At 53.6% G+C, this 26688-nt stretch overlaps 2 protein-coding genes across 4 annotated transcripts in view; one reads left to right on the forward strand and one right to left on the reverse strand.

Moving 5' to 3' along the window:
- The window catches only part of LTBP2 (latent transforming growth factor beta binding protein 2), a 70651-nt gene extending 46829 nt beyond the window's left edge, over nt 1-23822 (forward strand). For 2 of the 3 annotated variants that reach the window (XM_064713549.1, XM_064713551.1), the window contains 26 exons: nt 2827-2949; nt 3409-3573; nt 4368-4598; nt 5142-5164; nt 6802-6841; nt 7258-7344; nt 8340-8465; nt 8648-8776; nt 9172-9291; nt 10241-10360; nt 10566-10688; nt 10888-11013; nt 13378-13500; nt 13797-13922; nt 14020-14142; nt 14371-14502; nt 15448-15573; nt 16298-16441; nt 16715-16906; nt 17029-17109; nt 17711-17839; nt 18074-18214; nt 18459-18626; nt 19105-19368; nt 19609-19758; nt 22962-23822. In XM_064713549.1, coding sequence (XP_064569619.1) covers nt 2827-2949; nt 3409-3573; nt 4368-4598; nt 5142-5164; nt 6802-6841; nt 7258-7344; nt 8340-8465; nt 8648-8776; nt 9172-9291; nt 10241-10360; nt 10566-10688; nt 10888-11013; nt 13378-13500; nt 13797-13922; nt 14020-14142; nt 14371-14502; nt 15448-15573; nt 16298-16441; nt 16715-16906; nt 17029-17109; nt 17711-17839; nt 18074-18214; nt 18459-18626; nt 19105-19368; nt 19609-19758; nt 22962-23128 — 3479 coding nt within the window. In that variant the 3' untranslated portion in view covers nt 23129-23822. The remainder of the gene's footprint in view (nt 1-2826; nt 2950-3408; nt 3574-4367; nt 4599-5141; nt 5165-6801; nt 6842-7257; nt 7345-8339; nt 8466-8647; nt 8777-9171; nt 9292-10240; nt 10361-10565; nt 10689-10887; nt 11014-13377; nt 13501-13796; nt 13923-14019; nt 14143-14370; nt 14503-15447; nt 15574-16297; nt 16442-16714; nt 16907-17028; nt 17110-17710; nt 17840-18073; nt 18215-18458; nt 18627-19104; nt 19369-19608; nt 19759-22961) is intronic. The other variant, XM_064713550.1, reaches the window with a different exon arrangement.
- A 621-nt stretch (nt 23823-24443) lies between these two features.
- Nucleotides 24444-26589, reverse strand: NPC2 (NPC intracellular cholesterol transporter 2). The gene is made up of 4 exons (XM_064715003.1): nt 26426-26589; nt 26238-26345; nt 25878-26050; nt 24444-25248 (listed from the first exon to the last, which is right to left on the reverse strand). The coding sequence occupies exons 1-4, from the start codon at nt 26508-26510 to the stop codon at nt 25162-25164; spliced, it is 453 nt and encodes a 150-aa protein (XP_064571073.1). The 5' UTR covers nt 26511-26589; the 3' UTR covers nt 24444-25161.
- Between the last annotated feature and the right edge of the window lie 99 nt (nt 26590-26688).

Consider the following 26688-nt stretch of genomic DNA (forward strand, 5'->3'; position numbering starts at 1 on the left):
TGACTTATAAAAATCTCCATGTTCTTATCAAGAATAAAAGAAAACCAGGTAACACAGGACTGTGTGACTCTGCTGACAAGCACAGTGAGCACACAGTTGGGCCAGTACAAGGAAACTCCCCTGTTAAGTCCTACTGACCCAATAAGGACCTGTGTTTATGCTCTGTTAAATGGGAGTGTAAAAACACTTCTTCCATGGTCTGAAGCCACAGAAATTCTGTTTCCTAAAAATATTTGTGAAGGTTATCAGCTTGTTCATTTGTTCATTTACAAGTAGGATAGTGCCAATTTGAACATTTACAAGTGGGAGAGGGCCATAAAAGCAATGCCTTCTGTTCTGACTGTGTCACATGTTCATGCTGCTAGGCTCCCCTGCCTGCCCCAGGTTGCCAGGATCGATCCGTTTCTCACTTCTGTGGTCCCTCAGTTCCATGTGAGGAAGGCACCAATCTCTCCCCTTTTCTCTCTTGTTCGTGTTTATTAGGCATCTCTTGGACCCACACTGGGTTTTTCTGTCCTCTGACTAAAGAGGAATTTTATTGTTCCCTTCTCGTGATCCCCGAAAAGCTGAGAGGTGTCATCTCACATGCAGCAGAGAGCAAACCCAGGGCTGGCAGTCCAATGACTCATCTCTTTTAGCTGGGACTTTCCACCATGCTTACTTAATTAATGATTCAACCTGCCCACATTGTCCTGAGGGAGAACTTTTAACAACACAACAACTATTCAGCTTGGTGCTCAGATCTCATCCCATATGTGGCCACAGACAGTGCTGTGATTATGAGGAGCTACCCAGAGACATAAAATACAAGTTGGGGGAACAAAGCAGCTGCAAGGACTCATGTCAGAAAGCAGAGATCTGCAGTGCCTGCTCTGGATTTCTGTCCCCTGTGGATCAGGGAGGAGCAGAGGGAGATGACAGTGTGGATTTGGCTAGGAAGATGTTTTTGCACAGGAAAAAGCATGAACCAGAAATTTGTGCCTCTGGATACTCCTTTATAAGCTGGACTTGAGAAGTTCTGTTCTTCAGACACTACTGCTTCAAGGTGCTATTCCCATTTCTACTGCTGCAGCAGAACATATGTCAGGAAGCCTTAGCACCTCACTTTAGGGCCTAGAGTGAGCAATTTGGTGGACAGATGTAGGAGAGGCTACATGGGGTCTTCTTTTGCCAGCCCAGGTAGGAGGGGAAACTACCTGGCTTTGTGGGCTATTGTTAAAAAACTGTGACTGGAGGAGGACCCTGGCAGAAGCCCACTTTGCTCTGTTCAGTATGGACAGAAGGGGTTTTGTCCAGTGCCTTCCAGCAGAGGAAGGCACTAGAGGATTTGGCTGCACTATGTTGTGCAGCGAAATCCTACTCCTCCTTCCTTCTGCAGATCCCTGTAGCATTGGTACCCCTGATTGACTTAACTTCTGGCCTGGTCTTCATGGCCCTGTGTGTCTCACCTGTGTATGGAGCAGCTGGTGGGGTGAATGGAGGAGTTTTAGAGCACAGGACTGGGGAGGACCTCTAGGTCATTAAGTCTGAACTTCATCTGTCATTGCTGGCTGTGTGCCTCACAAGACAGCCCCCTCCACCAAGCAGTAGTGCTTTGGCTCTGAGGAATAAGGCAGTGCTGTGAAAGCAGTTCCTGAGTCTTCCACCCCATCCATCTTGAAACAGTTCCTAGAGCACCACTGGGTGCTCTGAGGGCACTTGAGGTCTCACCAGGGCCATGTACACTGGCCCTGGGACTGCCCTGTGTCTTTGGCCTAGATCACGTTGGCATTTCTTAGTCTTGGCAGCTCAGAGCTGTCCTGTGAGCAGTAAGTGGGCCTTGAACCCTCTCACTGATGGCTTTCACCTCTTAGCTTGCAGTATATGTTCCTGTGGTTTGTCTTAGGGTTGTGCTGAGGTTACTCCTAGTCCTACTGCTCTGTGCCTCATCCAGCTCTTCCTGCACTGCTTGTGCCTCCTGACACTGCACGTTTCATCAGCACAGCATTCTGACTTTTTTGGGCCAAGCCCTTTAGTGAAGATAGAAGGCTACATTATTCCATGAGGACACCTTCCTCCTTACTCTCTATCTGAAAACTGCCCTCAGCTCCCCTTAATGCACTCTTTGCCAATCCCTGTCTTCTCTGGCTTAGCTCATACATTCGTACATGCTGCTGTAGGAAAGCCTTTACTGCAGGTCAAATGGATGATCCCAATGGTGTTTCCCTAGGATAAACCCAGCTTTCTTCCCAAAGACTGTGTCTGATGAGTGCTGAGTCACTCAGTCAGGGGCAGAGGCAGAACTTGAGGCAGAGCTTGAATGTGATGACTTCACACTTGCTCACCCCATTCTTAGAAGAAGGCACAGTGAGCCACAGCTGGGCCATGACCCTTCTGCCTCTGGATGGGATCTGTCAATGCCCTCCCTGCATGCTGGTGCCAAGTTTCTCAACAAGGATCCTCTGTGGGTGATAGCTCCATGGAAGCAGTATCAGGAATCAGAGAAAGAACAGGACTCGCCATTCCTGGCTTGCAAAGAGCCATGATAATAGTGACCCTGACAGAGTGGCTCACTGTAGGGGCCACATCTGTTTCCCACAAGGACCAAAAAGCAGAGCAGTCATCCACAAGCCATCCTGCAGCTGCAGCAAGCAAGCTCTGCAGATGTGGAACTACTGTCACCACAGAGGTCCCCACTGTGCTGCTTGGTGTAGAGGCTGCCTCGGACACCAGCCCAGCTGGGACCCCTTTGGTTCATAGCACCTGAATGGGAGGCACTGCGTAGGGAGTTTAGCTCACCCTCAGCTTCTTCACATCTCACAGGGTTCTCTTCTCTTCTCTCCACAGATATCAATGAGTGCTTGTTGCAGGGCCTCTGCAAAGATGCCGAGTGTATGAACACCCGTGGCAGCTTCCGGTGTACCTGCAAGCCTGGAAGCATGCTAGACCCGTCCCGCAGCCATTGCGTCTGTAAGTGCTCCAGGGCACCCCTCGGTCTGGGGAGGGCCCTGAGCAGGACCCCGTGGCTGAGTGGAACACACAGCCTGCTTCACATCTCCTTTGAGTGTACCTGAGCCGGGTTGTTCTGCACTTTTGTGCACAATGGGTTCCAGCCATGCATTATTATTCTCCATGGACATTGCATGGTCCCTGAAGAGGCTGAAGAGAATGTGCATGTGGTGTAGCAGCAGAGGACACAGCCCCCTGGGATGAGAGAACTCGCACACGAGCTGGATTTTTTGGGGATGACACTGTTGGGGTAAAGGCCCAATGGTTGATGGCCAGGGTGTGTCCTGGAGAGAAAACAGGGCAGCCCTCGGGCAGGCTGGGAGGCACAAGCAGAGAAGGAGCCTAGGGGGAGAGCTGAGCGTCCCCATTGTCTCTGTGAGAGCTCGGGCACCTCCGGCCCTGACACGCTGTTTGTTTCAGCGGACAAGGCGGTGTCCATGGAGCAGGGGCTGTGCTACCGCTCGGCCGCCGGAGGCGTGTGCACCCTGCCCCTCCCGCACCGCATCACCCAGCAGATCTGCTGCTGCAGCCGCGTCGGCAAGGGCTGGGGAGACAGCTGCCAGGAGTGCCCCACACCCGGCTCAGGTGAGATGGGCCCGCCTCGGCTCTGCTCTGGTTGCACTGCGCTTGGGGCTTGCCTGGACACAGCTGCAGGGCCCAGAGCTGAGCAGCGCAAATGCTGTCCTGGGAGATGGGTACAGAACCCAGGAAGCAGACCTGGATAATACTGGGAAGATGAAGAGGTCCGTAATGGGAAACCACTCTGTACCAGAGGGAGAACACAGCCATGTGTGTGCCTGGCTTTATTCAACAGCCCTTTTCTGTCCTACATCTTTTGCTGGGAAGAAAGGCAGGTGAGGATGAGTTTGAGTATCTCAGCATGGGATTGAGTGGAAGGAAAAGCACAAAAACCCTCAGGGACCAGAAAAATGTTCAGGTGGTTTGTGCAGAGTATCTTGAGTGCTGTGCAGAGTGCTCAGTGCTGAGGTACTCCAGGTTTGCTTTTATCTGCTCCCTTGGTCGCTTGGACCTTCCTGTGGCATGATCTCTTTCTAGCAGTACTGACCATGGGAAGGGATTTCATTTTTGGGGTCTGGGAATGCCTGTGAGAAACCCACCCTGCTCTGTGAGCACATTCCTTATGCTTGAAGCATTCACCCACTGCAATTGAGATGTGTTTCTTTAAGAATTTAACTCTTAGAAATTACAGAAAATTATAGGATTGGGGAAACAGGCACTTGCACTCACATACATGCCTGCCCATCTTCACTCCTTTATTCCACTGTCCCACTATCGTGTCTGGGTATGGTAAGCCAGGTGATCCCTCCACTGGCCTCCAATTCTGCTTTCTAGAGTTTTGATTTGATTTTCCTTCACAGAGGCCTTCAAGGAAATTTGCCCAGCAGGACATGGCTACACCTACTCCAGCTCTGATATCCGACTGTCAATGAGGAAAGCAGAGACAGAGGAGCTGCCCCTCAGCTTAGAAGAGCAAGGGGAGAACAGCAACTGGACTCTGGACTGGACAGCGAGGAGACAGCAACTGCAGGACAGCCTGCGTGGCAGCATCCAGGAGGCATTCCTCTACCCTGGCACCTCAGCAAGACAGGGTAATGTGGGGTTCTACTGCTTAAAGCTGCTCCATCTGGGCCCCTAGCAAGGGTGGAAAACTTCTCAGGTCCTGTCATATACCATGGATGGATCTCTGGCTGCAAAGGGCTCCCTACATCTGTATGACTGTAGTGTTCCTGAGGCATGAGGCACTAGGTCTTCAGGTCTTTGGAAACAAGGTTGAGTGTTTCAGGCTTCTGCAACTGCATCTTTGCAGTTGGTGCTGACTGGCCAGGCTGCCTCCACCAGGACCTCAGGCCTGCGTGGCGAGCCTAGGACTCTAGTCCTTGGGCTTCTGTCCAGCCCAGCTGGAGGGCAGTGTGACCAAGTGCTTGTGCCAGTATTTGCTGGAGCAGTTGTTCCTGGGGTCTGCACAGTGCCAGGAGTCCAGGTGTGCTGGCTTTGGGAACAAGCTGTTGCAGACAAATGTGAGGGACCGAATGGCAGTGTCTTAGAGGTGGGGTGAAGTTAGGGCAGTCAGGGTTTGAGGAGGATGCCTATCTGTCTTCTCTCTACTCATCATGCACTGTTTCCTTTTCCAGGTGAAATTTCTCCTGCTGTGCAGGTAAGGTTTGTCTGGCTGGAAGGGGGATGTCATACAAATTAACTAAAAGAGTGGAGATTTAGATTAGATATTAGAAGAAGGTCTTTACTGTGAGGGTGGTGAGACACTCGAACAGGTTGCCCAGAGAAGTTGTGGATGCCCCAGCCCAGGAAGTTTTCAAGACCAAATTGGATGGGGCTCTGAGCAACCTGGTCTAGTAGAAGGTATCCCTTCCTATGGCAGGGGGGCTGAACTAGATGATCTTTAAGGTCCTTTCCAACCCAAAACATTCTATGATTCTATTCCTGCTTACACTCTTTTTACTGTTCAGCCAGGCAGGTATGGGAGTTGTGGCTCCAGCCATGTCTACACTGCATCTCTCAGGGACTGAAGCTCTAGATGGGAGGGATTATCTGTGATGAACTCAGTCCTAAAGAGCAAAAGGGTGAATTACAGCAAGGATCTATCCCACTGTAAAAGGACATCATGAAGAATTTTGGTTTGACATTCTGTTCTATGCTGCATATTCAAGTTTGCTCTGCTTTCACTAACTTAATATCAGCTGTACTTACACAGCTGAGTTGTGGGCACTCACTGTCAGACTGGCCTGGCTGTAGGGCTGATGGGCAGCAGGATAAGGGGAACTGCTGTAGTCAGCTTTAGGCATGGTTCTCTCATGGAGCCCAGTGTCCTGCTCAAGCCCAGCTCACCCTGTGTTGAGGTGAGTGCAGCAGGAACACCACTGGAGCAGTCAGGGCAGGAGTCTCCAATACTGGGTGTGTGAATTCACCCTGTCTGATGGAAGCAGCCTGGGGACTGATTTTCTGCTAGGCTCTCCTAGGGCTGTGTGACTTCATTTGAGTCTCACTTGAAAAATCTGTGCCTCTTGATCCGTGCTGTCAGCAGAGGTTTGGCCATATCCCTCCTGAGCATATCTCTCTGTGCTCTCTTGCTGTATCAGCTCATTCCTTGGACACATGCAGCACCTCTGAGGGAAGGGACAGCACTCCCATTGTCACTGCTTCATAAACATGAAGTGACTTGGCTCAAGTACATGTGAGAAATCTCAAGACAGGGCAGAAATTTGAACCAAAGTTTCCAAATGTGAAGTCTACGACTTACATTGTTCAGTTACCTGTTTTCTTCATCCATTGTGGAAAGCTCCACAGGGCAGGGACTTGGGACTCAGGTTGTGCTCCAGCATTTCCTTTGGCAGCCATAGGTTTGCCTGGAAGGGATGCTGAGAAAGAGCTTCCAGCACAAAACACCCTTCTGGTAAGGGAGCACTGTTGAGGCTGGTCAAAGCAGCAGCTGTCCTCAGCCCTCCAGAGCTGCTGGTGACAGTGGCAATATTTACCATGCCTTGATGACCTTCCTGGCCACCTTGAGGAGATGCCTGCCTGGCAGCAGTGCCCTGGTCTCATCTGCACAGTGTGCTGCCACAGCCCCTCTGTGGGTGGCCCTCGGGGCATGGCCTGAAGCTGTTCTGCCCAGGATGACAACAGAGCAGCCCTGCCAAATGCACCCAGCTGGAACAGCTTCTCCTCCTAGGATGGCGATCTTGGGGAGAAAAAGGAGTCAGGAGGTGGATGGGAAAATGTCACAGGGGTGCTGCATCCCAGTTCCATGCACAAGAATCCTATGTTTCTGTCCCTCAGGGAACTGCTGATGCCACTGCAGAGCCTGCCGTGCGCAGAGGTGAGTGCCAGGCTGGTGGGAGGGCAGGGCACGTGTGGGGAAGAGAATGGGGCAGTGAGGAAAGTGGGGAGACTGAGAGCTCATGCCATGCCCCGAGGGCCACCCCTCTCTTCATGGCAGCCCCTAGTGCTGGGCAGGACAGGCTCCTAGCTGGGCTGGCTGTGGGCAGCACAGAGGACCCCATCACACTGGGTGGCTGATGTGGGGCTATTGGAATGTGGGGAGGTGATGGATATCCAGCAAGTGAAGGAGGCTGTGTTAAATAATAAGATGATAGAGTTGCAACCACCCTGCAGCTTCTTCCTATGTTCTTTTTTGCTGCTGTGGTTGCCAGGACAGCCAGCACAGGTAAATCTTGGGTTAGCATCTCTGCCTGGGATCAGGTAGCTTGACCTTCCTCTTTTCTTCTTCCACAGCAGAGGAAGAGGAGTTCTGGCATGGTCCTCGCCAGCCTGGCCCCACTCCCACCTGGGATGCTGCTGCTCCAACACAGGTGCCAGCAGGTGGGTGTGTGTCCACCGGTCATGGGGACTTCCTGCCACAGCTCCTCTGTGCCTGGTACTACAGTGAAATTATGTCCTAAGTTCTGCCCAGGGGCTCTCTCCCTTAATCAGTCTGTTTATCTGCCCACATACCTCCTTGACTTCCCAAAGAAATTCTCTCACCTGCCACTCTTGTCCCAGCCTGGGCCCAGCTGCTGCCGGCCACGGGGAGTCAAAAGAGCGAAGCTGAATGGGGAGCAAAGTGTTTGTATCTCCGGGTCCTTCCCCGCCTGCAGCTACCCTGCCCGGCACAGCGGTGGCTGCCGAGCAGGACAATCCCACACCCGCTCGGTGGCTCTGGCCCTGTGCCCCGGCCGAGCCGTGCGCTGACTCATCGGGCAGGGGGAGCAGGGCAGCCATGTGGCCCCGGGGCGGCTTGTTTACTGCGCCGGAAACAAGGCCGCTGTTGTTCCAGGCTTGCTCAAGTGTCTGGGAGTGTGGTCCCTGCCCTGCGCCGGGGGCTGGAGCACCTTGGGGAGCGGGCCTGGCGGAGGCACCTTGCTGAGGAATGCGTCTCCTCAATAGCCTTTTGTTTGGGTTGGGCTGCCCCTCACTCCCCCCGCTGGCTTTTTGCCGAGGGGTGTGTGGTGCCCCGCTGCCCCTTCACTGCTGCCTGTGCTCGGCTTAGCTGGGTGGTGCGAGGCGGGGGGCCCTGCCGTCACCCCACAAGTGTCAGGCTCTGCTACCAGGTCTAGTTTAAGGCATAGGGCTGCAGTGCAGTTGAGCACTGGGGCATGCCAGCTCAGGCCGCAGGAGCCCCAGGAGGTGACAGGGTCTGCTGTGTCCTCCCTGCTGTCCCGTGGGTGCAGGCTCTCTGAAGGAGAGGAGCAGGCTCAGCATCGCTCTCCAAGAAGGGAAAAAGCAGTCTCCTGGTATGGTGCTGGGGACACAAAGCAGGCACCAGATTCCATGCACCCTTTTGGTGCTGCTCCCAACCCTGTGCTCTCTCTTTGCAGGGGTCAGTGGCTGTGCCTCCTCACCCCTTTCCTGTGGAGCTGGTGCTTGTGTTCTGACCCCAGAGGGATATAGCTGCTTGTGCCACCCTGGTTACACCTTGGACCCCAGCCGCCTCCACTGCATTGGTAGGTTGGCAATTGATGGTCTGACTGCTCTGCCTTCTGGGCCACAGCAGCCCATTCAGTCCTTCTGGGGAAGGTCTTCTGGCAGCTGTGCTGAGGCCCTGCCCACTGCTGCTCTGCGGGGCTGGCAGGGGCTGCAAGCAGAAGGTGGTGACTGCTGGTCTTCCTTCCCTGCCTGGTGGTAGATGAAGATGAGTGTCTGAAAGACCCTTGTGCTGGAAAAGGTCGCTGCATCAACAGTGTAGGCTCCTATTTCTGCCTCTGCTACTCTGGGTACACCCTGGCTGTTTCGGCGGGCAAGCAAAGCTGTGAGGGTAAGTAGTGTTCACCTGGCACAGAGCTGCCATCTCTCCAGGGCCTCTTTGTTCTCTCAACCTCACACTCTCTCATCAATGTGCACACACACATGCACACCTGCACATCCTCCCTTCCCACAGGCCTGCCATAGACAGCTTGATCATGGCAATCACTCTCCTGCTTGCTTGGGGATAGGACCTTGCCCATGATGGTCCAGGCAGGAGTTTGTAATGCCAGCCCTGATCACTGCTTCATGGCTAGGAGGATGCTGGGGCAGGTGGGGGATAGAGGAGAGCCTCAGCACAGATCCCTTGGGTAGAGCCAGCTGCAGGGGGAGCATGTGCTCTCTGGCACCCAGCCTTCCTGGCACTGGTGGAGGAAGACTCAGGACTGTCTCCCTGTGTGTTGCCAGACCGAGACGAATGTGAGCAGCCTTCTATCTGCCGAGGACAGCAGTGCATCAACACACCTGGCTCCTACCACTGCCAGTGCAAGGAGGGCTTTGCCATGGGCCCCAGAGGACAGTGTGAAGGTAAAGCTTGCTGCTTCCAGCAACCCCTGCCCCTCCAACCTACCCTGTACATGGCTGAACACTTCCTTTTCTCATCACTCTGTGTCTCCTCCATTAAGGGAGGTAGGACACTCCCACATTTGTCTGCCCTGTGCCCTCCCCAAGGACTGCCTGTCCTCTCCTTTGACTGCAGGAGGAACAGTCTTTCCTGGGCAGAGGGAATGGAGTTCTCCCAAGATTCTCTTCCATCTCTCCATGGAGTTCCCCAATGACCAGCCCATTCCAGCTTCCCATTATGGAAGGACATGCCTATATATTTTCATGCCACCTTGGCTTTGTCACAAAATTGTCATGCTGGCAGGTGGACTGCAGGGAGAGCAGGCTGCAGAGACTCAGGCCACCCATCCCCATTGCATCCCATTCACATGTCAAGACCTGGGCCCTTCAAAGCTTTCACTCTTGTCAATGTATGTTGTGCTTGATCAAAGACTCCCCTTTCTCAGTAGCTCATCTCCATCACAGAGTGGAGGCTATTTTAGGAGGCAGTACAGGAAACAGGGCATGCACAGAATGCTGCTTCCCCCCACACAGCCTCCAGAAAGCACTTGTCTTAAGGACAACTGAGCTGGAGGTTGCATCCTAATCATAGTTACGAAACACCCTGATGAGATGGCCCTGCACAGATGTTCTCTGATCCCTCTCTCTGCCCATGCACATTCCTGGCCTGGGCAACACCCTGCAGCAGTGAGTTTTGCTGCTGACTTATGTCAGCTCTCAGATGTGGGTGTAGGATCCTGAGGGATAGGTGGGGCCAAAAGAGATTTTGTTTAAGCCCCAGCAAACTCATCTCAACTCCTATTGGGTGTCACTGTGCCCTGGAGGGAAACTCTGAGGATCCAGCTGGAAAGGACATTGGAGACTGCTGCACTGTTTACCTTTGGGAGCCTGAAAGAACTGTGTTTCTTGGCAGATGTCAACGAGTGCATGGATCCCAGCTCTTGCCCCAGTGGGAGATGTGTCAATACACTAGGATCCTACCAGTGTGTCAGCTGTGGGGCTGGCTACCGGCCCAGGAACGGAAGATGTATTGGTGAGAAATTTGGGCTGCCTCTGCGCAGCACCCCTGCCCCCCACGGCAGCGCTCCCTGTAAGCCTCAAAAGGAGCAGGGGCACAGGCAGCATCCTTCTCCTGCAGTCAGCCAGCCTGTTTGGCCAGAGCATATTGCACTCATAGCTTGTGTGGAGGGACTGCTGTGAGCACCCTCCCATGCCATGTTGCCTTCTGTGTCACACAGATGTGGATGAGTGTCTCGTGGAGGGGACTTGTGCTCACGGGCAGTGTGTCAACCTGGATGGCTCCTTCCGCTGCTCCTGCTACCGTGGCTACGAGCTGGCACCTGATGGGAAGAGCTGCCAAGGTACTAAGGAGCCATGTGTCCAGACACTCTGAAGTGTCACATACTCAGTCCAGAGAGTTCCCTAGGCTCTCCCTAAGCACTTGGCTCTGCCTGAGTCCTGGCCATCATGCTGGCTAGTTCCCCCAGCACATGTGCCCCTTAGTCATGGTTGCTCTGCATTTTTTCCTCTTATCCCTCTCTCCCTCATGTGTTTATGCAGACATTGATGAATGCACAGCTCGGGCTCCCTGTCCCTCCGGACTCTGCCTCAATACTGAGGGCTCCTATTCCTGCATGTCTTGTGACACCGGCTATGCTGTCTCCAGAGATGGCAGCATGTGTGAAGGTATCCCTTCCCCGGGAACAGAGCAGGGGGTGCTGGAGGAAATGAGGGAAGAGACATTGCCATAGCTGGGTTACTGGTGGGACAGGAGGGCTTCTTTAGCCTCAGGATCCTTTTCCAACTCTTTAGCTTCCTGTTCAGCAGAGAGCATGGAAGGTTGCGAGCATATGTCACTTGGAGCAGCAGGAAGGTGATTTTGCTCACACAGGAAGGGATGGGGGGAAGGATTCATGGACCAGTGATGATCTAGAAGATGATGACAAAGGCCAGAGGAGTACAGGGGGCCTGGAAACATTGGCAGAGTTGTGTGTCTTTTAGTTCAGAACTGTGTGCATATGCATCAAATGTGGGTCTTCAACAGAAGGAGAAACCTTGGGTCCACTGCCTGCCCATGGAGAGACTGTGAGCACCCAGGTTTCATAATTTTTCTCCAGTCTCTAATATAACTTGGACATGTTTAAAAGGAAAAGCTTAGAACAAGGTCTCTGTTGTGCCAGGTATGCTGGCGGAGACTTAACAGCAGCACTGATTTGTGTTGGTTGCAGTGCTGAGACATGAGAGTGCTCAGTCCCAGCTTTACAGCTCAACTGCCCCAGCACAAGCAGCAAAACTCCATCTCTGATGGCTGACTGGGGGGGGATATCCTGGGCTTGAAATGGCTTGATGCAAATTCCCTGTTTGGAGCAAGGAAGGGAAAGGGCAGAGCTGGCAAAGGTATTTGTTTAAAGAATGGCCACGTGCTGAGAATTTATCTCTGGAGCACTGCAGAGCCCTGCAGCCTGCACGTAGCTGGCAAATGTAAGATCTTGCCTTTGATGTGACTCTCAGAAGGATCCCCCTGTAAGGGGGCCTCCAGGAGGGGAGTAGAGGGAAGTTTTCCTCCCTTAATTCTCTCTGTTTTGATGTCTGAGAAAGCCAGTGTGAAATGAACTAATTTTGCATTTGATTTTTGGGTGTGATGGAAGAGCCGTGGTTTGATGCCTTACATCTGCCCTCCCCTTTTCCCAAGACTCCACATGAGCTGCCCCAGCTCAGCCACCTTGTCCCAGCCATTTCATGAGGGCATCTTATCAGGGTTTGATATTGTTTGGGTCACACTGACCTGATGGCAGGATGGTATGTTCCTCCCTGCCTTGGCTGGTGGCCTTATCTGTGGATTTAGGTTTCATATTTGAAACATGATAAGGGTTTTGTGATAGTTTTTTGGTAAATAAACTAGATTTTGGTTCCTGTCCAGAAGGATTCAATAATACTGCTTCTTGCAACCCTTTGAGAGTGAAAAGCTGGGAATTTTGCCTGAGGTGGTAGGGATCGATGCTCTTTGTGCCTGTGGCATGCTCAGTGCTCTGCAAAGGGGAAAGTGTTTCTCCCTACCTTCAGGAGCTGCCAGTCTCAGGGCTTTACCTCCTGTCAGTGCCGTGTTCTCCCGTGCTTGCCCCTACCTCAAGGGCTGCAGGCAGCCTGCTGGCATCTTGCAGCCCTCTGTGTGAGGGAAGGTATCCCTCTCTCCTCTGCTGTGAGCAAAATCCTCAGAGTGACAGCAGATTCCGGCCAAGGCCTGGGAGAGTTGGGTGAGAGAGGGTTTGTGGAGAGCTCTGCAGTTGGGTAAGAGTTGTTGTAGGCCCCTGGACAGCTCTTCCACGAGAAGGATATTGTAGACAAGTCTGGCAAGTGAGAAAGCAGAGCCTTGGAAGGTAGGGCTGGTGCTGCGTTGCTCTGCTGATGTTTGCTCTTGTGCAGTCGGCTGAAGGGAGGATTTGTCAACAACTGTGACTCTGCATTGGCCTCTTGGTGGTTGTTGTATGCAGAGTAGAGGTCTGCTGGAGACAGACACTGGGGTTAGCAGTACCCCTGTGCTCACAGAGTCACAGAATGTCTAAGGCTGGAGGGGACCTCTGGAGTTCATCTCATCAACACACTGCTCAAGCAGAGCCACCAACAGTTGCCTGCCCAGGACTACATCCAGATAGTTTTTCAGTATCTCCAAGAAGGGAGACTCCACAATGTCTTTGGGCAACCTAGGCCAGTGCTCTGCCACTGTCACAGAAAGAGTGTTCAGGCAGGACCTCCTGTATTTCAGTTTGTGCCCCTTGCCTTTGGTCCTGTCACTGGGCACCACTGACTTGGTGCTGGGATAGTGTTTTGCTGGTCCCTATGATGGAAGGGAGTGAAGAGTCTGGGCTGAATCTGCACACCCCAGTAACAGGGAGTCTCTACCCTCTTCTCACTGTGATGGGATGGTCTGGGAGGACAGCTCAAACCCGCTTTGCAGGCCAACATCTGGGTGATGCCTCTGTGGATGGGGATCTTCTCCAGTGGTGGCAAGAGCTGGGGCCTCACTCTGTGCTGTGCCCTTCCTCTTGGCAGATCTGGATGAGTGTGAGGACCCTGCTGTCCAGTGCCTGGGGGGAGAGTGCAGAAACACACTGGGCTCCTATGAGTGCCACTGCCAGACTGGCTTTGAGCTCATCAATGGCACCATATGCAAAGGTATGAACCCCATCCATCAGCCCTCTGGGTCCAGGACATACTGGATCCCCCTTCTTTCTCAGCAGGGAGGCTGCTGGTGCCAAGGCAAGTGATGCCACCATGCATGGCACATCCATAAGGCTGTAGTCAAATTTGGGCTCACCATGGACAGGGAAGATCTCTGTTTCCATGATGAGAAAATAAGGGGCCAGGAGCCTTTTGAGGGCTGCCTGTAGGAGACTGGGAACAGGGAATCCATGTGGCTTTGGTGAAGGATGTACCCCAGGGCTGGGTGCACGGTTCTGCTTCCTCTGCAGATGTGAATGAGTGCCTGAACAGTGAGATCTGTAGTCCCAATGGCGAATGTCTTAACAGTCAAGGATCCTACTTCTGCATTTGTGCTCCTGGCTTCTCAAATGTGGCTGGTGGAGTCAGCTGCCAAGGTGAGTTGAAGGGTGGCAGGAACAAACTTTAGGTCCTGCCCTCTGCTTCCTGCCCTGCTTTGAGATCCAGGCTGACGTTTTTGTCTTGATTTCACAGATGTGGATGAATGTGCAGACAAGTCCCTGTGCTCACAAGGCCAGTGTCTGAACACAGAAGGCTCCTACAGATGCCTGTGTGAAAATGGATTCAAACACTCCCCGGAGACTGATGATTGCGTGGGTGAGAGCTCATTGCTGGGAAGATCAGCCTCCCAGAATTTGAGGGGATGAAAGAAGCCAGTGCAGGGGGAGGGCAGTTCTGCTCCCAGCACTCAAAGATGCTGGTGACTTGTAAGGAGGACTAGCACTGGTTCAAGACCTCTGGCCAGCCAAAGCAGACCCAGGTGCTGCATTGAACAAACAGGGTCCCCATCTGACCATCTTCATCCCCTTGCTCTCCTTTCTGCAGATGTGGATGAGTGTAAAGAATATGGGGATGCCATCTGCGGCACGTGGCGGTGCCAGAACAGCCTGGGCTCCTACCGGTGTATCATGGGCTGCCAGCCTGGCTTCCACTGGACCCCCTTGGGTGACTGCATTGGTGAGTACAGCCCTGGCTCTCCCTGCCCCTCACCCTGGCAGGAACAGGAACATCTCTGCCAGAGGCGCAAGAGAGAAGGAGGAGGAGGAGGAAATGTGTGGCTGGTGGAGAGGCAGATAATGCTGAGAATTTGTTTTCTTGGCTGCGCTGCCTGCTTGCGTCTAGACTTCTCTCTTCCTGGCATCTGGAACAGACACTGCATTGTGCTGCTTTCCGCTTGGGGAGAGTCCTGGGCAGGTTACAGCCATTCCAGGCTTGGGGCTGGACCGCAGCTCCCTGTAAGCTGTGCTTGCTGGGGCCACTGCCAGTCACCTGCCTGGCAGGCCTGGGTGAGTGGAAAGGCTGCTGGTACCAGAGCATGCTAGACTAGTCAGTCTGGGTTTCAAGCCTAGACTTCAGCAAAGAGGAAAGAGCAAAGGGGGTTTTGCATTTTTTGAGGCTCCCCCCAGCTCAGGGAAGGTTGCAGCAGGGAGGGTTGCTGCCAGCCACTGGGCTCTGGACTGCACTAAGACTCAGCCTTAGCATGTGGAGCTGCCCCTGGCCTTGGGAACCTTGGGTTGTGGACACACAGCTGTTCTGACTGCTCCAAGAAAGTTTCCATGCAGCAGCTGGAGCTTGTAGGCTTTGTGTCCCTTTACACCTCTGCAGGAAACTGCTACCCTCAGCCACTCCTGCCAGTCACCTCCCATACTTCCCATCAATTTCCCATTCCCCCCTGCCCCTATTGCTCTTTTCACATGGCTTCTTTGTGGCTCTCAGTGTTGCAAGAAGCTTCTCTTAACATGCATACTCATAGGTAATTGGAGCAGCCAGACCCAGTCCCTCACATCAAGGAAATGCCTGTCCCAGTCCCAGATCTTGGGGTCAGAGCCAAAAGACCTGAGTAGGGGTGTCCACTGGGAGAAGTGGCGACTAGGACAGTTCTTGTTTTTGGCTTTGCTGCAGACATTGATGAATGTGCCAATGAGACGCTGTGCGGGAGCCACGGCTTCTGCGAGAACTCGGATGGCTCCTTCCGCTGCCTCTGTGACCGTGGCTATGAGAGCTCACCTTCTGGGCACTACTGCATTGGTGAGTCTGCAGTCAGCAAAGAAGAGCCATCCCTGCTGGGTGATGCTCCCAGACCACAGACAGGGACTGCTCTCACGCATTGAGAATCACTCACATGGACAGGGCAGCTCATGGAGTCAAAACCCCTTCCCTTATCACAGCAGATCTTTGGGATTGCAAAGGACCAGGCTCTGAAAAAGTGAGTGTTTAATCGTGAACATGGAGCCCTATTCTGTCCAGGTGAAAAGGAGGTCCTTGGGGGTTGGAGACAGTGAAGGTGCTACAAAGGTACTTTAATGGGTCCCTGTAAAGATCAGGCAGGGTGTATTACAAGGAAGAAAGTTTTCACTGGAAAATTTTCAGGTAGTGGAACTGTTGCCTGTGATGTTTGTTCAGTTGCCATCCTTGGAGATTTTAAAGACCCAAGAAGAAAAAGCTCTGAGCAGCCTGGTGGGTCTTGTAACTGAGTAGGGGGTTGGACTGGAGTCCTCCAAACCTAGACCATTCTGTGATCCAGCAACACACTGGATTTCAGCAAGCTGGAGTTCAGGCTCTGGATCCACTAAGAGCAGGGCATGAGGCTCCTGCCAGACTTGTGTCAAGCCACAGTGTGAATGTAGTTCTCAGCTCATCCCTAGCAGCTTTCATCTCCCTACTGCAGGGTAGCTTCATGCTGCAGACCATGCACAGGCTGCCCATGCAGAGGCAGGGCTCCTGCTGCCCACTGCTGCTCTTTGCTTTGCAGATGTGAATGAGTGTGAGCTGATGGTGGCCGTGTGCGGAACTGCTCTTTGTGAGAATGTGGAGGGATCCTTCCTGTGCCTCTGCCCCAGTGACCACGAGGAGTACGACACAGAGGCAGGGCAGTGCAAGCCCCGAGCTGCCGTGGGTGAGTAGGCAACTGTGACACAGCATGGGTGGCAGCTAGACAGGAGCATGGTAGCCCTGGCTGGGGTGAGATAAAAATGAGGGGCTGACAGGGCTGTACAAGCCTGCACAGATAATGGGCAAGTGTTAGTCTGGGGAGAGCTCGGGAGCCTGAAAGTGAGGACTTGGGAAGGCCACACTGCTGGTGAGGGGTGTGCTCTGGGACCTCCTAGGTGTGGGATGCTGCACTGGGGTGCCAAGGACCCCATCCCATCCCTGCTCTGCTGTTTTCTAGAGAGCTCCGACACACGTGCAGCCCACGTCTCTGACAGCGCAGAGCGCAAGCAGTGCTACTACCACATCAGTGACGTGCGCCTGTGTGACAGCGTCCTGGCCAAAAACATCACCAAGGAGGAGTGCTGCTGTACGGTGGGGGCAGCCTGGGGTGACAACTGTGAGACTTACCCCTGCCCCATCCCAGGCACAGGTAGGTCTGTGACCCCACCACACCAGGCAGGGCCAGTGCTCTGCCTGCCAGTTCCACCTTGATTGCACTAACGAGCTGCTTCTTTTCTTTCCATTTCCTCTTGGCATCTGTATCCTGGTCAGTGGAGTACCAAGAGATCTGCCCTCTTGGGAAGGGCTATATTCCCCAGGAAGATCTGCTCTCAGGAAAAGTTTCTTTCACAGGTACTAGCACCATTTTCTTTCATTTCTTCCATGGGGGAAGAGGGAGAGCAGTATGTAAAACCCTGCATGAAAATGCATTGATAAAACTATCTCCCCAGGCCTATTGTGGGGGATGCTAACATCCTGCTGCTGCCTTCCCCATTCCAGAGAAATCCCAGACTGCCAGTATTGTTGAGCTGGAAGTGCCCCTACCTCCAGTCTTGCCTTGTTGCTGCAAGTCATTCTTTCTTGGTGCAAGTCTCCCATTATGAGCCATGGGGATGTGGACCATTAAGACACAGCTCTTCCAGTTACTGATTAGATCTCCCAGTGGCCACCTTGCTCAGTCTGGCACTTTGCCTCTATGGGGGTTGTGTGCTTAAGATACACATGAATTTGTGAGTGTCCTGCTCACACCATCCCTCCTCCTGCTCTGCCTGGAGGTGCTTCTCCCTCTGCTCGCAAGCATGGGGCCTGTGGGAGAGGTGGGGGCTCACTCAGGGACTTGTCAGCGATCCAGGCAAGGTGCTGTGACAGCTTTCTGCAGGTATAGCACCCAGCACACCTTGCTTCCAAGGCTCTGCTTCCTGAGACACTTGCCCTCCCTCCATCCCTCTTTCAGACATGGATGAGTGTGAGATATTTGGCTCTGAGTTCTGCCGCAATGGACAGTGTTTGAACACGGTGCCTGGCTACAAGTGCTTCTGCCGTACAGGATACTTCTATGACTCCAGCAGGCTTGAGTGTGTTGGTAAGATGGCCTCAAAGAGCAGTGGGCACCCCACTGCACACAGGGGGACAGCTGTGCTGCTACACCCAGACTTGTCCCTGCTGGGCCAGGTCTAGGTAACAGGTTTCCTAGGACCCTCCTGGGGAACAAGAGAGAAGGGCATGAGGCCATGAGGTCCCCATTTGGGCAGGGAAAAGGGTCACATTGCTCATGTCTGCCAGCCTGAAACATTGCCCTGTCCTTGTGTGTGGGCAGATCAGGATGAATGTCAGAATGAAGTGTACTGCATCAATGGCGAGTGTCTGAACACAGAAGGCTCCTACCACTGTTTCTGCAGCCTCCCTCTTGTGCTGGATGCCACTGGCAATCGGTGTGTGAATTTCTCCAGCAGGGCAGGTGAGACTGATCCTCCACTGCAGCACATCTTTGCCCCATACATCCTGCCCCATGGCTGAGTCCTCCAAGAGGAGCAGTGGGTGGGGTCTTGGTGCCTGGCTGAGGTGTGTCAGCACCAGTACAGGGTGCAGCCAGGGCAAGGAGGGGGCAGAAACTGGTGCACATGGTCATGTATCTTAGGACAAGATGGACAGGCACTCTTCTGGATGATCTCCATGGCATCCTTTGCTTGTGTCACTCACAGATACCTTGGAGGAGTATGAAATCCACCTGGACGTCTGCTGGCAGACCGTTGCCGACTACATCTGCCAAGACCTGCTGCATGGCCAGCAGACCACGTACACCGAGTGCTGCTGCCGGCTCGGCGAAGCCTGGGGCCAGAACTGTGCACTTTGTCCCCACAGGTCCTCTGGTAAGTTGGGTGGCATGGGCAAGCATCTCCCAGCAGAGGTGGGAATGGGCTGGGCTGCCACTTGTCATGTCATGCATAAGATCTCTGCACTGTTGCAGCCAGCCCAAGGAGTACTTAACCCCACACACACTTCAATAGGGCTGAGCTGCACCAGTGGGTAGAATGTGCCTGAAACTGGTTTGCAGCAAGTCCAGTGTATTTGAGGGGAGAGTTGCCCTGTGCATCTCACTGCTTCTGCACACGTTAGGAGGCAGTGGTAGCTGGGGATGGGAGGACCCTGGGAAATGGGGTTCTTGCTGCTCAAGAACCTGCTGGCCCCAGACTGGAGTTAGTCTTCTTGACAATCAACAAACTACAGAGCTGCAGCTTTGGAAGGCAGGTCTGGCTCAGCTGACCCAGTGTGGATGCACACCCTCTGGCCATACAGTGGACCTTGAGCCAGGCTGCACTGACCCTTCCTTTTCCTCACTACCTGCAGCTGATTTTGCTTTCCTGTGTAATGGGGCCAGTGAAGACAGTGAGCGAGGGGGTGAGCTCCGAGAAAGACCTAGGTATGAGTACGGACCGGGCTTGGAAGACCCCCACTATGGCCTTCCCAGCCCCTACTACAACTACCTGGAGTCTGAGTACGGAAGCCCCGAGGCCAGTTTCCCTCGGAGGGTACCCAGCAGTGAGTTTCGTGGCAGCCCTCTCCACCATGGCCCAGCGCGGTCTCCACCCCGCTACCTGCCCGGCCAAACTGGTGAGTATTGGAGACACAGCAGTGCCTCCCCACCAGACTGTGTCCGTGGGGACTGACTGCCTCCTGGTTCCCACCCTGGCCGGGCTGCTCCAGGGCTGGAGCAAGCGCTGTTCCTGGCTGTTCTGAGTCAGTCCTGAGTCAGTCCCGGTCATTCACTGTCTTGCTGCATGCATGCCCGATATTCCCTGTGTGACTGGGCTGAGGCTCACCCTGCTCTGACTCCGCCTTGCCGCCCTCCAGGTCTCTACGAGGGCTTCGAGGGGCTGCAGGCGGAGGAGTGCGGGATCCTCAACGGCTGCGAGAACGGGCGCTGCGTGCGCGTCCCGGAGGGATACACCTGCGACTGCTTCGACGGCTTCCAGCTGGACATGACCCGCATGGCCTGCGTGGGTGAGTGAGGCCCCGCGTCCCCTGGCCGCGGCTGCTCCCTGCCGGTGCCGGTCGGGACGGCAGCAGGAGCGCTCCCGCTCTTCCGATTCCTTCCCATACGGCTGGGAGGGCCCTCGTGGAAGTTCCGCCGGCCACTTTCTGCTGGCAGCTAGGTAAGAGCGGCTTGGGGCATCACCGAGAGCGGCTGATGTCTCTTGTCTTCTCATACCACTCTTGTACATCACAAGCCATTGTTACTGTGATTAATGTCCTCTACACTTGCCACTGCCCTGGTGAAATTCCTCACTTTCCACCCTGCCCTATGAGACATGGTTCCAAATTTTCTCTCTGCATTTCCTCTAGATCCCTATGCCATGTGTCCATCCTTTTCATTATATGTCTCCAAGCCAGCTGAGACCTCAGGCACTCATCAGAGCAGATGAAGACACTCTTTTTCCTTAGGCACAGCACTTACTCCAACTCAGGGCATCCTTACTGTACAAAACAATGGTGCAGCTTCTTCATACAGAACCCATGGTCTATACCACCCCAAAGCCAGCTGTGCAAAATGGCAGCCTGAGATGTTACTCCCTCTTCTGCATTTGTACACAGTTTTCCTTTCATTGGCCATAATGTTTTGCATTTGCCTTCAATGAATTTTGTCTGGTTGAATTTGGACTGCTACTATATCAGAGTAAGTCTGAACCCTGCAAAGTGCTTGCAGCCTGGTGTCACACACGTATATTTTATAAGCATGGGGATTCTTGCTTTGTCTACCTTAATGACAATATTTGCTTGGAGTAGGGCTAAGGACTGACCACTGCAGCCTGTGCTTTAAAGGGTTTTTGTTGTAACAGCCAGGTATTTCTAATTGTCTTTGAAGTGCAGCTGTGTGGTCCATTGTGCAATTGCCACAGTTTAATCTAGAGAGTATTTTCTCAATCTGTTTGAGTGTGTCATGTGAGAGTGTGTTGAAATCCTCACCATGGCCAAGGCACATCATATCCACCAGTTCTCCCTTATCTGACAGGCCAGTTATCAGGTCAGGGAAGAGAACCAGATTGGCTTAACGTAATCAGGCCTTAACTGATCTGTACCAGCTATTTAATGATCTTGTTATTCTTTAGAGGGTTATGACCTAATCACTCACAAACCTGAACTGCTTAGGGGTGAGCAGACTATAATTCTGGATTTTCCCTTCTCTGTTTTTGAAGATGGTTATGAGATTTATCTTTTGTTGCTTTTCTGAGGCCTCCTTTATGCTCCCACCTCAGAAAGAACTGTCAGCTTTTAAGGGGCTGCAGGCAGCATTAGCACATGAATTTGTGTTGCCACAAAACTTTATGGATGTAACTGCTTTATTTCTGGCTGTTGAACCTCTCCATCATTGTGACCTTTCTCTCCCTGTGCTCCTGCACCCTTGTTTAAACACTTCAAACATGGTCTGTGCCCTCTCTGATCACCACTAATGTTTTTATGATGGCTGGAACAAAACCCGTGTTAGCTGCTCCAGCCAGCTCAACTGGCTGTTGTTTTCTCTGTTGATAAGAAATAGACTGACATTCCCCATTGTTTCCTGCCAACATATTTATGGAGCCTTTGCTTGTTGCCTTTTCTATCCTGAACTAACTAGCCCCCATTTTACACTGCAACCTGTTTTTTTCCTTTCAGTTCTCTTGCTTGATTCTTCGTCATCACCGTGTTTTTACCTTGCTGACTTCAGGCCTTTAGAATATTCCTGCAGCTGCTGCAGCACTTCCCTTCTCACTTCCCTATGGCAGCAGCTTAGCCATGCCCTGAAAGTGGGCTGTGTGTCCCCACCCCTGCCCATGTGGGCAAACTGCAGGACTTGGTGCAGACTGCTAGCAACACTACGCTGTTGCTTCTGGCTTTTGGGTCTCTCTGGGCTAAAGTGTCCTTGTTTCATTTCTCCTCTCGATTTGGTGGCCAGACTGCAGCCTGTCTGCTCTTTCAGCTTTTACTTTCCCTTGCTTCTGAGGCTGCAAAGCACATCTCCCTCCCTTGATGTGCCTGACTTCTCCTTGGGCTTCCCAGCAAGCCATCCTGTTCATGGCAATGTCTGATCCTGAGGTTTAGTGTGAGTCCATAGTGTCAGTTCAGCAATTGGTTTGGCTGTGTGTGAAATCTATCTTGTTCCTCAAGCTCTCTCTTCTCATGTTTCCCCTTTCCATCTTCCTCCTGTGACTGCTGTGCTTTCTCTTACCTCCCTTAAAATTTTGCTTCCAGCATCTCTCCCTGGGGTTGCACTTCTCTTTCTTTGTCAGATGGCCCCTCCACCTATGCTAGAGATAATCCAAGGTCCCTGGGGTGGCAGAGCACTTTGGTCCTCCCAGGGTCCATTGGCTACCGCTGGGGCCTTCTTTCTCCCTTGGGTGGCCAGCTGAACCCATCAGCTGCTCCCCACTCCCTGCTGACCAGTGGGAGTTGAGTCTGGAGTTTGTGGTCAGAGGGGTTGGGCCTGCCTTGGTAGGTGAGGATTTGGGCTCTGTTTGCACCTGTGGGTGTAAACAATGGTTCTGGGGTTGCACATGGGTGCTCTGTCCTGCTCATGGCCTCACCACAAGTGGGTGTATCTCAGACAGAGTGTTCAGGTGAGTACAAGCAGCAGAGCAGACCTGTCACAGGAGGGCAGCTGCTGTAGGGCTCACATGCACACTCCAGCCTGACAAGTTGGCCAACTGAGCCCTTTGGCACAGTTTTCAGGTTAATGAAATAAGCTATTGTTTGTGCAGCACGAAGTCCCCCTGTGTTTTGGTCCTGGAGGTGATAACTGGCTTCTCAGGGCCACCATCATTTGCCTGGTTGACCTTGTTGGATCAGAAAAGAACATTTTCCAAGGCTAGAAGTGGCCTTTTCCCCAGATCTTAGGCTATTATAACTTGTTAGCCAAAAGCTGCTACTCGGGGGTGTCACCAGCTGCAGAGCTTGGAGGGACTCTTGTCTGGTGTACATGGGGCAGGGTTCAGTACTGTGCTGAAGGACACTGGGGATGCCACCCTTGGATACTACAGATGCTCTGCAGATATGCTGAGGGCATGGGAGGCTGCTGGGGTCACTGTGGACATACTGAAGGTACTGGTTGGGAGACAGGGCAGACAGAACCTGTGTGGGAGGGCTAGTGGGGGCGGCAGGGGCACAAGGAGATGGCTTTGGGTGGGACTATTCACTGTGCCACCAGCTCAGCCCAATCCTTCTCCTTGCAGATATCAACGAGTGTGAGGAAGTGGGCAACCCTGAGCCCCTGTGCCGAGGTGGCACCTGCGAGAACACAGAGGGCTCCTACAGCTGCCAGTGCCTGCCGGGCTACGTGGCCCTGGCCCGGTCACACCACTGCGTGCCCCAGACAGCCCAGAACCCAGCAGCTGCGTAGCTCTAGGAGAGCAGGGGTGAGGCTGCTCCCCTGCACATGGCTCTGGGACCTGGGAGCACACAGAAGGGCCTCCCATGGCTGTGGGTGCTTCGAGGCTCTTTGTTCCTTCGCCTTCGAAGTGCACAGCTTCCCCACCACCTCTCTCTATAGGTCAGGGCTGAGCTTCCAGCCTCTGCACCCCTCTTGGCCCTGCCAGCCCCTGCTCTTCCTGCAGCAGAGCCCACCCCAGTCCTCAGCGCCTGTCACATTGCCCTGTGTCATGGAGGCTCACAGGACACCTTCCCTTGCCACACAGCCCTGCCTGTCTCCCTCACCCTGCAAGAAAGGGGGTTCACCTCCCTGCCACTGCTGCACTGACCTAGTGACAAGCCTTACCCACACCGCGGGTGCTGGCCCCACTCCTTGTGAAGCGTCCAGGCCAGAGCTTAAGATGGGGGTTCCACCCCAGCTTTCTAGAGCTGCTGCCTAACCTTGGGGCATGGGAAAGAGGCCTGAGGGGCCCCAGGGGCAGCTCTCCCTGTGGCCTTTAGCCCTGTACTTTGTGCCCCATGCTAGCTGGGCAGGGGGAGGGGAAGCAGGTCCAGCTTCCTTTCTGTAAAGTTGTTGGTGGTTATTTTTTTTAACTGAGTCTGCTGGAAACTTCTCTCATGTTGTTAAATAAAACATTTATTTTGGGCCCCTGTGGCTCAAGACACTGGGGCTTGTCAGAACTATGCTTGTCTTGCCTCTGCCAAGGGCACAGCCATCCCACTTGTAAGCCAATTCTTGGCCCTCTCAGCTGGCACATGGCCTCCTCCTGCTCCCAAACCAGAGTAGGGAGCTTTGCCAGGCCAAATCCCCAGCCCAGCGGCAGGAGCCAGCTCCAGTCCCTGCAGACAGCACGGAAGTTGTAGCTGTTCACACCCTGCCTTGTTCTCACACAAGGGAGCAGCAGCTCCCACGTGAGAAAGTATAGCTTACTGCAGTTGGTAAGGGCTCTCTGACAGTTGTTTTTCCAGCCCTGGAGCCCTCAGTATGAAGACCTTACCTATGCTGCAGCAAGCAAGGCTATGTTCTATGCCACCACCTCTTCAGGGAGCCTTTGCACAATTTCAAGCCTGCATAGGACTAGCAAAGCAGGAGCACAGCCAGACATTGCCAGCTGGATACCATCAACAGAGATGCTTGGCTGCTTCCAGGTTACCCACACTTAGGCCAGCATACCACCTTTATTCATGCCTTCAGCTAAGAAGACCAGCTGAATCCCAACTAGAAGATGCCCAGACACTCCGCTTTTCCTCCTGATCCTCTTCACTCACAGAATGCGACACAAGCAGATTTTGTCTAGCCTTTATTAAAAGGAAAGTTATAAAAAGAGATTCAGGAGCTCACAGCAGCTCCAAGTTAGTAGTAGTGCAAAATATTGGTTAGAGAAAGAATCATCCCTGCAGAGACATTGAACACCATTTGGCTTCGCATCCACAAAACGGAAGTTTTCCCAGCTGGAGTCCTGCTGGCTTGAGCAGAAGCCCAGGACATAGCAGGCTGTCAGCTCAGGGAAAGACTCCTCCTCCCTCCCTCTGCTTCACTGCACGGATAGCAAATGCAGGTCCTGGGGGCATCCCAATCACAACAGAGCAGGAGAAACACAGGAGGGTGGATGCAGCAGGCATTCTAGAAGAGGCACTGAAGGGTTATCAGGTAGCTCAGACAATAGCCAGGTTCATCACTGAGAAATTCCTTTGTGAGGACAGACAGCTCCATGTCTAACAGATAAAGCGCCTGCCTCCGCAGAGCGGCTGGAGGATGATGCTCAGTCACTCCTGCAGCAGACACTGCTCCCCTTTGAGCTGCTAGGAAAACACCCCAGGGGTGTCACCTAAACACAGTAAGAGCACTCTGCCAGCGGCTGATCTTGCAAGGAACACAGTGCTGGCTGCTCAGAGGCTGCAGAGCTCTGAAGGAAGCAGTAAGAAATGTTTATTATATAAAAGAATTTGGCCTGTGTTGTTTCCAGTTTTCCCCTCCCCAAACCCTACTAATGGCAGAGCTCCTCAGCTGGTAATCTGCACTGGTATCTTCCAGCAGAACAACATCTGGTCCTGGTCATCTACCAGCTCCCACTTCACAATCAGTTTAATCTGAAAGAGAGAGAAGTAGAGGGAAATAAGAACATTCAGGAAATCTTAAGGCAAGGGCATCAGGAGAAAAGTTATCACTTGTGTGGAGCAAAGAGGTCCTGGGAGCTCTGCACAAAGAGAACAGAGCTGGAGCCTTGTCCTTGCACGCAGTAGGTGGGCCACACTCATGCACTGATTCCTGGAGCACCATCTGTGGTTGGAGTGCACCCAGTTACATGACACAGGAGACCTCCACACACTTCAATTCCCACTCCCTGCAAAAGTAGAGTGGAAGCACCCTGCAGCATCCCTAGCTGAACTGTACGCCAGAGTCAAGCGCACCCAGTCTGGGAACATTCAGCTGCAGGCAGCAGGCTCTGGTGGGAAGCTTGGTGCAGGAAGCACGGCACAGGAAGATACTGGAGCAGCTGGAGCCACTTCTCAGCTGGAGCTAGGCTGCTTCCTTAGCTGGGCCTGTCCCAAAGTGGGAACTTGAAACTAGGGTCACACAGCAAAAAGAACACCAGGCTGTGTATGGAGTCTACTCTGTCTCACCAGAACAGAACAGGTGTCTTCCCTTAACAGCAGGTGGTGAGACTACTCCAGTATAGGCGGTAGCTGAGAAGCTGACCAGCTGCCTGCATACTTACACTGGGGTACTCGCTCTTCACAGGCAGTTTATTCAGGTAGCTGTAGGAATGGCCCTTCTGAATGGGGCACTGGATCCCAGACTTGCATCCATCAGGCTCAGGAATAGGGAAGGGTATGTCCACGTGCAGCATCTCCCCATAGACCCTTGCTTTACTGCCCTGGCTCTCGATCTCTGCAAAACACGGAGAACACACATATACCACACGTGCCCTTCACACACCCCAGAGGCTGCAAGAACACAACTAAGGGACACTCCCTCCACCCAGATCCCTCTCCAGCTGCCCTTCTCCCGTCCCAGCAGAGAGACACAGAGGGGATCCCCTGCCCCTGCCCACTCCCGCTGGGGATGTGCTCCTTACTGCTGGCGAAGGTGACGTTGATGCTGTAAGATGTCCCCTTGTGGAGCAGGCAAGGCTGAGTGGGGCAGGGGCTCACGTTCACCTCCTGGATGCTGCCGTCTATGGAACCTGCAAGGAAGAGTCGGGGTTACCGGGCCGTCTCCGCCTGCTGCTCTCCTCCCGCTGCCCCGCGGGCCGGAGCCACTCACCGCAATCAACGAAGCGGAGGGGCTCGGCCAGGGCGGTGGCGGCGGCGCCCAGCGCCAGGAGCAAGGCGAGCGGGGAGGGCACCATGGCGGCAGCAGCGGGCACGGCAGCGGCGGCGGCGGCTCCGCGGTGTCACATGAGCGCGGCGGCCCCGCCCGCCGGTCAGCTTGGGCGGGCCCCGCCCCGGGGCCGGGCCGGAGCCGCCGAGCGATCCCCGGGAGGGCCGGGGGGAGGAACCGCCCGCCCCCGCGGCCGAGGGCAAGGC

This window comes from Zonotrichia leucophrys, chromosome 5 (assembly GCF_028769735.1).
Source record: "Zonotrichia leucophrys gambelii isolate GWCS_2022_RI chromosome 5, RI_Zleu_2.0, whole genome shotgun sequence".
In the NCBI taxonomy this organism is placed as follows: Eukaryota; Metazoa; Chordata; class Aves; order Passeriformes; family Passerellidae; genus Zonotrichia; species Zonotrichia leucophrys.